The sequence below is a fragment of the Paramacrobiotus metropolitanus genome, unplaced genomic scaffold (assembly GCF_019649055.1).
Source record: "Paramacrobiotus metropolitanus isolate TYO unplaced genomic scaffold, Prichtersi_v1.0 Parri_scaffold0000054, whole genome shotgun sequence".
NCBI classification, from domain to species: Eukaryota; Metazoa; Tardigrada; class Eutardigrada; order Parachela; family Macrobiotidae; genus Paramacrobiotus; species Paramacrobiotus metropolitanus.
The window spans coordinates 906,213-917,208 of record NW_026570274.1 but is presented as its reverse complement, the minus strand read 5'-3'; the positions used below and the strand labels follow the sequence as shown (position 1 = coordinate 917,208).

General features: G+C 45.1%; 3 protein-coding genes across 3 annotated transcripts; all 3 read right to left on the bottom strand.

Moving 5' to 3' along the window:
- Nucleotides 1–120: 120 nt before the first annotated feature.
- LOC129592640 (uncharacterized) lies at nt 121–942 on the bottom strand. The gene has a single exon (XM_055488716.1). The coding sequence runs from the start codon at nt 940–942 to the stop codon at nt 121–123; it is 822 nt and encodes a 273-aa protein (XP_055344691.1).
- Nucleotides 943–1,009: 67 nt separating this feature from the next.
- On the bottom strand, nt 1,010–3,090 carry LOC129592639 (uncharacterized). Its single transcript, XM_055488715.1, has 2 exons — nt 2,971–3,090; nt 1,010–2,040 (listed from the first exon to the last, which is right to left on the bottom strand). The coding sequence occupies exons 1-2, from the start codon at nt 3,005–3,007 to the stop codon at nt 1,010–1,012; spliced, it is 1,068 nt and encodes a 355-aa protein (XP_055344690.1). The 5' UTR covers nt 3,008–3,090.
- Nucleotides 3,091–5,450: 2,360 nt separating this feature from the next.
- On the bottom strand, nt 5,451–10,147 carry LOC129592593 (regulator of nonsense transcripts 1 homolog). Its single transcript, XM_055488666.1, has 8 exons — nt 9,916–10,147; nt 9,698–9,796; nt 9,071–9,536; nt 7,765–8,970; nt 7,099–7,212; nt 6,777–7,002; nt 6,306–6,676; nt 5,451–6,115 (listed from the first exon to the last, which is right to left on the bottom strand). The coding sequence occupies exons 1-8, from the start codon at nt 9,948–9,950 to the stop codon at nt 5,732–5,734; spliced, it is 2,901 nt and encodes a 966-aa protein (XP_055344641.1). The 5' UTR covers nt 9,951–10,147; the 3' UTR covers nt 5,451–5,731.
- Nucleotides 10,148–10,996: the final 849 nt, after the last annotated feature.

Sequence of the window (10,996 nt, the reverse complement as noted above, 5' to 3'; positions counted from 1 at the left end):
TCGCCTTAAAACGTTAAGCCATGTCTTGTCGCAGTGAATTATTAATACGAGTACAACAAATACCAATCAACTACAAAGAGTAAAAGGGCCAGGCTTTCCTGCAAAAAGAAATGGATTCTATCAAAAAACGCTCGGTATACAGCGATAATATAAATCAATAAGCTCGCGATACAAGCATCCCTCCTCACCTCGGTTAAATGCTGAGACGCTCCATGGGACCCCACACTTTCTTAAGCATCCCGCGAACATCTTCGGATGCGTTCCGCGTCCACGTCGCACAACATGATACGGCGTAAATCGGCGCGATCGGCGGCCTCCGGTCGATGCTTTCGGCTTCCGTCGGGTGTTGGTCACTTGTGGCATGCACACTTTTTCCTGATGCTGCACCTGCTGATTGCGCACCTTCTGCATAGTATCCACAGCATCGCGGATTTTCTGTCCACTCAGCGGCAGCGTGTACAGCGATTGGATAGCTGCATTGACATCCTGGATGGCGATTGGCTGATTTTTGTCCCCGCTTCGCATCGCTGTTTCCAGTAACGCCTTTTCAGCACGGTATTCACGTAGCATCCGCTCGTAACACTCCAGCCGATCTTTCGTTATTCCAGCGGCAATCTTCTCTTTTTCAGCGGAGATCAGATGACTCAAGTAGTCTTCCATGGCGTCATTGTACAGCAGCATGGCGTTGTTTTTCAAGAAACATCCGAACTTCGCCGCCACTTTGCGCATTTCTACCTCTTCCAATTGCAGTTGGTTTTTGCGAAGCTCCAACGCTTTCATAAATTTCTGCGCGGCATATATTTCACCATCTCTCTGGCGTAATAATTTCATCACGTTCTGATCCACATCTTTTCTTTCCACTTCATACGTCTCGTAGGCGATATGCAAATGCTTCTCCCAGGAACATCCACAGTGACCGCACACCCATCCCGTGGGCTGCATTGCGGTACATTTTTGGAGCTCCGGATTAGGATACTTCCCGAGTTCAATCCCCAACGAATAGCAATGCTCATGACACCATGTACTGTAATCCACTTTCTGGCCGATTACGCGGAGAGATACAGGAGGTAGATGTGCAAACAGTCCGTGGATAGCCCAGAGCCACTGCTTGCAGATCCACCACCGGCACGTACAGTTCCCGCTGCAGCTGCTGCTTACTCAACTGCGTCTCCTCGATTTTCTTCACTTTTTCTTGGGCTAACTTGAGGTTGGTCTGAGCGTTAAGGGTCACGTGCGCCAGCGGTTCGGTAAACGTCAAAATCATTCGACGCACGTCGTTGAGTGACAGCGTATTCTGCAGCACATGGGGAGTTCGTGTGGTAATGTGATGTAACAAGCGATTCGTCTCTTCCACCGACTTCTGGTAGCTCTCACCGAAACTCCGCATCTCCGTTGCCGCATGCTCCACCCCCGATTTCGCGGCGGCCATGAAACGCACCACTTCGCTGTCCATGCAGTAGACCGTATCCAGATTCAACGGAATATTCAAGCCTCCTTCGGCCTGGAGCAATTTCTTCAGAACCGGGAACGTATCACCTGGACGATAAAAAGTGGATCGTGTGTGTGTAAACACAAAGACCATATTATGGCATGCGTCCCGGTGCAGATGCGTCAGCAGCTCCTTGATGCAGAAACGGAACATGACGTTCAAGCGGGAATCGTTAGGCTTCAACAGAATACAGATGCCATGAACTTTCTCCAGGTTAGACAGATGCGTCATGATGGATTCGAAATTCTTTTTGTCTTGATCCACGCCCCGCGTGTCACCAATTCCCGGTGTGTCAATCAAACATACGATAGTATCGCCCTTTTTCAGAACGTACGTCTTCGGCAGCTGCGTTACGGACTGACCTGTGACATTGTTGTGCTCGTTGTCACTTTCCCCCATGGACACCACTCGCTGCTGCAGACTCCGATCGGTCATTGTGAAGCGAGTTGGAATTAATGCCTGCGGGTCGGTAAGGGCGGCGTCGAGTGTTGGGTGCATCAAAAAATTAGCTATTCCATTCAACCAGGTGGATTTGCCGACGCCGGTCTCACCTGCGGAAAGGAGTTTGGTTTTATACAGTACTCGTATCTCGTAAATGCTTAGACAACTGGTTAATATGACAGTAACTTCTGCTTATACTTCTGCTTATAACGAACAGGAATACGAGAATGTGGTAAGTGCAGTCCAATACAATCTACTACAACACAGTACGGTACATAATTATACCGTATACAGTACAGCACGATACAGTACGTAAATGAATTTTACTGCACCTCGTGGACCATTCATTACCTTATGATACATCGATACCTTAGGAGTTATGACACTGATAGCGCCGCTTCGCGAAGCGGATCTAAAAACCGTTTTTTTTAACTTTGCGACGACACATTAACACAATACTGTGAACAGAAATACAGTAAACAAAATTATCAAAGCTTAGTACACAAACAGCACTGTATGCAAGTAATTATTATAAAGCGTCTATATAATAAAACTTGAACTAATCTTTACTGTTTCCCTCTGATTTGAGACCGAATATGTGCTACTCTTTACACTTACAGACAGCGCTGTTCCTTTCGCTGCAGGCGCAGTCGAAAGGTCCGTAATAAGAGATCATAAGGACACAACGCTCACTTTCGAAACTCAAAGGTTAAATAACGCTTCTGCTCGAAGAATATTTGAGCAGAACTTATTACCTGAAATACCAGTTCCCAGAACATTTACATAGATATGAGACACTGTTTCGATTTCTCCACGTCGGGTACGTACTGGTTACGTTTGAGTAAGTAAATAAATGCGCAGCATACAGTACACAACGCCCGCAAAAAATTTCTCTACATTAACTGAAGAAACCAGCTAGTAAAATGTACTGCAGTTGGCTAGTGAAAAACGATCAAAGTGTTTTAATCACTACAAAGTGATGACCACAGATTTCCTTCAGAATGCAATAAAAAAAAAGAGAGGACAACCAACCAACTCACCTAGAATTAGGATGTTCAGTTCTGGAGGCGGCTGCATTTCAGTTAACGCGCACAACAGATCTGTCTGCTCGACGACAGAAATCCTCCACCATGCGCGCAACGGAACACGAACGACACTGCCGGGGCTTTCCCGCATCCACAGTAGAAATGCTCGTCAAAACCATATTCCAGCAGCTGACCGCATGTCACACAATCCCACTCAAACAGCTGTTCAATCGAACAGCAATTTCTATGTCGTACTCCAGGACAAGGTAAGTGAACAGTGGCAACTTTCACTGGCTTCGGAGTAATTTCATGGATGGCGAGTGACTTTGCAGCAGTACAGGTCACTTCGATATCCGGTCCAACGGCAAGGTTATCGCAAATAAGCATTCCATTGCTGTAATAACGTAAAGTTGAGGATGCCGGGTCTCCGCTTGATCTTCCTCCCTGTAACCATGCCCCAACGAAGACAAAGCGACAGTGATCTAGTTTATTCGCACAAGTATCCATCAGACGGAAGAACAACTCCAGAGCACTGTCATAGTCGGCGGGGTTGATAATGCTTTCTTGCTGGCTGGCATGCAGAACATACACATCAGCAAATTCTTTGATTTCTTTGAGAAAATCTTCAGGAATGTCGCCCAGGATCAAAACGGCGACTTCGGAGGATCTGCAGAAGGTCATCCCTACTGGTAGCCGACCAGTTGTGCCGTGAGACAAAACGCGGGCAGTCATCGAGGTCCGCCTCTTGTTTAACAACCGTTGCTGCTGTTGACGACATCTTATGAAACCGCAGTCTGTGGATGGACGTTCGCTATTGAAAGATTAAAACCGCACTATGGTTAAACTGACCTGATACAACAAGTCCACAAAATTTTAGGCGGAGAAGAATCGAAGCTTATACAAATCTCAGAAATCAAAGGGCACTGATTACACATAGGTTGTGTGTGTAAGTGGTAGGTGTGTGTAAGTGGTCAATTCATGAAGTGCCGCGTCAGCTGCCAGCCTGTAACACTGGACAGTGGTGAGCCGGTAACGAGTCTGGCGTTATCAGAAAATCGTGGGAGCTGCGGCTTAAGGATGATTCACCACGCTGCATCGGGCCGCTGGTCAAAGGAGCCGATGATTATGGCGACCGGCAGATATAACAGTCTGTGACCGCCTGTTGTTTTGGATGGCGCATTTGCGAAAGCATCCGTACTGCACACTTGGAGTGTAGTGACTAGTGAGTTGAGTTAGTACTGTAACTTTAGCTTTTTTGCTGATAAGTAAAATTAATAAGGAATGCTGTGCTTCATATACGGTAAATGATAATTACGATATTGTGTAATATATTATGCAGCCGTATTTACTGCGTTTCAGTAAGTACATAGTGTATAAACAGCATAGGTATAAACCGCAGAAAAAAAGCTATTAGCCAACAACGACAAGGTTTTCGTTATTGGTTCCGATGGTAGCAGATCCCGTGCCTTTTTAACACGTTTGTTGCGTAGACTGAACGGCATTATCACCGCGACGTGTCCGTGCACATCGCTTCACCAGCTTTTCAAGGGCGTTATGTATATTAAACAAGAACGGATTGACTGCCGATAGCAGACACGCCACCCAGTAGGTTATCCGTTATCGTAAAAATACCTTGTGCCATTGTACGTGATGTATGGCGACAATGACTGTAATAATCAGCGTAGCCAACAATAAGAGCAGCGAGTGTAGGATGCAAATTTAACGTTCTTTCTGAATTCGCCGAATTCTCCTGCTGCTTTGTTAAAGCATCGGACGTTGCGTTAATGTTGTTCACCCGACCACTGCGACGTACTGTACTACAAATAGATCTGCCAAAATGTCGCACCATACGCGGCCTCAGTCATTATAACAGGCGTCCAAAACCAATTAATAAGGTAAAAAGGACTAGCGTAGGATGGATGCAGGAAAGGATACCAAGAACCGCCTTGCGGATTATCGGTGATTCCGATGTATCCGTATTCCGCATTCCAGAGAATCTTGCATACCAAATTAATGCGATTAAATCGGGTGAAATGCCGTGTACAAGTGGCAATAAAGGTCACCGCCCATGATCTATCCAGGGAAATGATCCGCAGCGTTTGCAGCACGAGCAATGTGGTTAAAAAGTAAAACAAAGTGCTGTCACACGGTACAAAGAACAAAGCTTCCTGGCCAGTAGCTAAAGCATGTGCAAATGGCATCATTTCTCATGAAATCGTTTAGGAAACCGGCTATGGCCAGATTTAGAAGTTACAAAATGTGGATCACTACTCTAAGCGTTTCACTACTCTTATCTATGAAAATAGTTTCCCTACCCAATCTGTTCGAAAAGTGTCTGTATCGTAGAATATGCAGCAATGCGCATAAAGGTCAGCGCACGAACTGCATACTGTAGGTATGTCAACCAGCAGTGGCTAGCAGAGTGTTTACTTGGAAATCCTTTGCTGTCATACTGCTGTACGATATTAATCTTTTGTCAACTTGTCATTTTGTCTAGCTTTTTTTATTTTTAAATTTTCTTTCAGTTTTCATTTTAGTCTTGCCAACACCAAAAGTTACAATGTCGAGCATCACCCGAAGAAAAGACAAAATAAAACAAAAGAGTATCGGTTGTTAAAATGGCTAAAACGTTGCTTGTATTTGTATTAATTTTTATATATTCCGCGTAGCAGTGTTGAAATCGACTGCCGCGGTTGGGAAGACAAAAAATTCGGACTGCCCGGGAATTCTAATATGCTTTTGCAAGCAAAAGAACTGTTTGATCTTTTTTTCTGGATCACCTGCCCAAATCTTGCCGAACTTGGAAAGCTCTCATAGCGGACTGAACACGTCGGTTGCTGCCTTCCGGACAGATTTGACATCCTCCACGAGGAAGGGTGCTGCATAACATTCTCAGGAAACGGCACACCATGTCCAAGGGCTCACGAGGAATATATTGAAAATACTGTTGCCAAAGCTCAGAATGCTCGAACACCTCGCTATTGCCCACAATAATCAGCGCCTTCTTCGCGCGGGACAGTGCAACGTTTAGACGCCGTTTGTCATCCGTGAAGCCCAGAGTGCGCCGGCCCATGTACGTTTCAGATGAACGGACGCACGATAAGATGATAATGTCCTTCTCCCGTCCTTGAAATCCATCCACACTGTTGATCTCTATATCCTGGAAACATTGGATTTGCGGGTTTTCATAACATCAGTCATCAATATCCATGTAAATCGCTTTTTAACTATTGCACATACCGTACTGATTACAGTATACGGTACGTGCAGCGTATCGTCAAGGCTGAAGCGTACGAATGAACTGCTCGCAATATGTCTACATCTTATTATTTTAATTCGACTGAACGTACCACGTGCGGCAGGCTATGGGCATCAGCGTGGCGCTGCAAATCGATTCTCAGCTGTGACCTTTGCCCATTGTAGAATGTTATTAAGCCAATGTTGTCTGGGGATGGTTTCATGGTTGCGTCGGCTTCGTCCTTATGCAGAATATTAGCCACCAGGCGTGCGATGACGTGCGCCTCGCCCATGTTGACAAAGGATGTACCGATGCCCGACAATTCATCATTATGCGCCAAATCCACAAAAACCATGGGAATATCACCGGTCACTCTTCGCGAAAATCCATTTGCGTTTAAGAAAGCGCGTTTTTTATTAACACGGTGTTGCGTAGAGTACTTGAAAATGCGGTCCAGAACAGTCGATGCCGAAGCTCGGCGCACTGCAGATTGAAGCGCCCAGAAAATGTTACGAGTGCCATTCAAACGCAACTACTTCGTACTGTAAAATACGTATTAATTTGAACAGTTTTAAACACTTACAAACGCAACCGTCATCCACCAACTGGTCTTCGTAAGTGATCTGCGACACCATCATGGAAATGGCTGGATGCATACGGTACTGCTGGGTCAGCGTGACACGAGCACCCGCTGGAAATCGCTCCGCTCCCCACAGCCTCTCAAACAGCGACCTTCCCAACTGCGATTTCTGGAGATTCGGGAAACTTACAACCGTCCCGAGCTGCTCCGGGTCACCAATTAACACCAGCTAGAATACAAAACTGAAGGTTAAAATATGTCCGGCTACATGCAATGTCGTGTGCATTATTGCGCATAATTTTGTATATTAAATCAGTATAGGGACCTTTTCGCACGCCCTGGTTATGGCGATCAAGCAATCAGGTTCCATTGCTTGTGCCGCTTCATCAATGAGCACATACGGAAAACGAATCCTTTCTAAGGATTTCAGTCCGGCACTCTGCAAAATGGCACACGTAGAAATTAAGCAGGTTAATCTTTTGCACGTCAAACCGATCACTTTAAAGAAAATAGCGATGCATGATACCATCGTATACATTTACTAAACTTTCGCTTTTGCGCACTTTGAAACGCTTTTTTTGCAGCATTTTATGTCATTCTCTAGCCGAAAAATTTGTATGCATTTGGCATGAATACCATTTATGCCGAGATGGGGTAATTGAAAATGAATAAAAGTTTAAATGCACTGTCGTGTACCGAAAACCTGGTTAATACCAATCTTGCAACTTGGCTGTAAAAGACATTCTGAAAAGTAAAATCTGTATCAATATGTCAAGTCATAAGTTTTTTCCAGTTATTCGGCCGCAAAATGATATAGAAAGGGCACTACAGACAAGTATTTTGGAGTGCGTGAAAGCGAAATACTGTATACACACAAAAAGGTGGTTTACTGCATAGTTCGTATACAGAAGTGGTACCATGCACCGGGCTGTTTCCTTTGATACTAATTCCCAGATCGGTAAAAATTTTTAATGTTAAGGTTAGTTCTTACGTTGCATGTGGTGTAAACAACTTGCGCCTCTTTAACACATTTTCGCTCGAATTCATTAACGTCCCACATCTCTGTTTCGTGCAAATTCGGAGAACCATGCTGCTGACTGAACTTCCAGTTTACGGTGTATTTTTCAACACGTTTATCCACACATGCTATATCGCGGCCATGGGGTAGTAGTCTGAAAATCTTCAGACTGCTGTTATCACGCGCTGTCTTCCAAGTAAGGTCATCGATGGCCACGTTACTGGGCGCGCACACGAGAATTTTCGCCTGAGGATCTTGAAGTGCTAAGCTGCGGATAATCGCTACCGCCGTCTCCGTTTTGCCGGTGCCTGGTGGTCCTTGGATTAGACACACGGTGTTCAGCAGCGCCTTTTGAACAGCCTCCTTCTGTTTAGCGTTCAGAGCTGCGACCGCGAGACTTTCAGGGTCAAAACAGAAATCACGAAATCCTGCCACGGAATTTTCGTACTCCCTGCGGAACGGCCGCGGTTTGTGGTGGACTGACAGCGTATTTGTAGTTGTAATGATGCGCAAGGGTTGGACTTCGACCTCGGCCGTCTCTTCATCAGTCACCTCCTCAGCCACATCTGTAATGTGCTGTTCACTTGCAAGCTGCCAATAAAAAGTTCCTAATCCGGCGGGATCCGGTGAGTTCGCGTGGTACGGCGCTGCTTGTAGCAGCGTCCAGCGTCCCAGTACAGCATCCAAGATTTGCGGTGACATGCACATACCATCGTTTCGCACTTTGAAAAGAGCTTGAAGCATTCGCCAGTAGTGGACGTCATTGCACAGCAGCTGCATTTCTAACCTTTCGGTCACACGGTCTTCTGCCCGGTCAACTGGATCAATACAGTGGATGGTAATATGGTCGCCGCCATTATCCGCCGGCTTCTTGCCGGAGATTGTCGCAGTACGATTCATCTTACTACCCTCAACCTGTACAATCGGAAAAATAACGCGCACATGTTGACCTTTCTCGAGATAGTGCGTGAGGACGCCTTGTGGCACGAGCACTTCGATATCCGCGTTGCAACCGTTGTCTATCCATTTAGCGGTCAGGTTCTCAATCGTCGGCAGCGATTTTATGGTGTCCATTTCCTGTCGGGATAGCTGCAGAACCAAACGGTTCCAGTGTCTCCAATACGCGTTCGTATCGGCAAAGGCGTCGTATTGGTTGATTTGGAAATCCTTCATCATTTTCTGCAAAACAGTGCCAAATGTAGCATGCGTCTCACAGCAAGCACCATACGTGGTCATGACAATTTCATAACTGCGCAAGAAAATTCAGTGCAAATTTCACCTTCCATTCCTTAAATTCCTTTTTTGTTCCGCGCGGATTCCCACGCCAGAAATCCTCTAGAGTATCGACAGTGTCTTTATCAAGTGCACATTCATCCCACATCCGCTGCGACTTTGCCTTGTTCTTGTCCATGATATCTTGCGGCACGGAGGCCAGAAACCAGGCAGAAAGCCGGATAAAGAATGTAAGCGTATGTGCAGGCGTTTGCGGCTGATCGTCTTCCAAGTGTGCGGCAACCAAGGTATTCCAGCGGCAACGGCCCACCAGGTCCTTTTCGACAGCATGTTTCCGGCACCACGTTTTCCGCTTGTTGAATGGCTTGCCAATGTCTTCTACAGCCAGTTCAAAGATATTCCGCACCGTACACAATTTCTGGGTGCACTGAGGCTCATATAGTGTGGAAACATATTGTCGACTAACGGAGATAATTGTGTGCTTCGCTTTTCCACAGTGAGCTACGATATGGCTGTAACAGAAACGAACAATGCACAGATTTAGCGTGATAACTGCAAATTCGCTCCTAATATGAACTATCTTGTACTTTGATGCTTCCCGCCACGTTGGTCGCCTTTGCGTGATGTCCTTTACCGATGCATGTACAGATACATACTCGTACGTGTTACGTACCTTTTGCCCAAATTATCCTGAGTACCATTGCAAAACCATTTCTGACAGTTTTCTGCGTTACAGTACGCCAAATACTGACGCTTCGATAATCCGCAGTACCTGTACAAGGAAGCAAGATATGTAGATAAACGCAAACTTATTGTAAAATATTTTAAGGTATGCGCAAATCGAATAAAAAGAAAGTTACAGAAAAGTTTGACAGAGATACGTTAACGTACGCGCACTCAGGCAACGGTGCCGTCTTAACCGGCATATTGGATAACGGACTTCAAAAGTGAAGTTTTCTCACGCTGAGAAGTGGGTAAATTGGGACAGATCAACAGAAATCAAGCCGATAAGACGAACCCCATCAATCCTAGCAAAACTGCAACAGACGTTTCCTTGCGCGTACAAAAAACCGTTTTGGTTTTCTGTGCAATGACAGACTGAAAATTTATTGATGGCAATAGGAAGTGCGTCAGACGCTTGTGGCGTGCATTTCCGGATACGCACAGTCACACGGTGATAGATGCATAAAAAACCTGTTCTAGCAAACACCTATTGTGACAAGAAGTTTTCCAGAAGCAGCAACTATCGCCGGAAACCAGTCTGAGCTAATAATCAGTTAGTAACGTACAGTAGACAGCTTGAAACACAATTTATCACGTGCACGCAATAAAATCCTTAACGAGCTCCATTTAAATTTGAAGTGTGATTCATACACATTTGGTGGTAATCTCAAATCGTTCCTTTTGCTTTAACAGCTGCAAAAAGAGATTAAATACTTTGGATTCAGTATACTGCACCACCGATAGGAATATGTATACTTCGTATGCATTATGCAGTTAAGCACACATTCCTGATAACGATTATTACGAATTCCTTTGTAGTTGACTATTTTTGAGTTATTTCGGTAAAAAAATTACTCCTGAATGGTGAAAACGTTAGTATTGCCGTAAATGTCGTGGAATAAGAATCCGTTGTACTTGCAACCTGGAAGGGCTGTCATGCAACCGCAAGCGTAATAACCGTTCCAGCTTTCAGTATTTCTGTTCCGTGTAATTTGACGGAAGCAGCGATCTTGTTCTTCCGCGCAATTTTATTAAATTTTATAACTTCTGAATACAAGACTAAAATGCTAATGTATTAATAAATGTAATCGACAGAAGCCCCGAAGATGTTTCATACAAAATTAAAAAGGGTGTCTGCCCGCGAAGTGAAATGGGTGCAGTAATTTCGCTGCCCTCCGGTCAGTGACTACATAGCTGACTTATTAACGTGAGTAACATATTGTGCATAGAGATAATGCATGTACGGTAA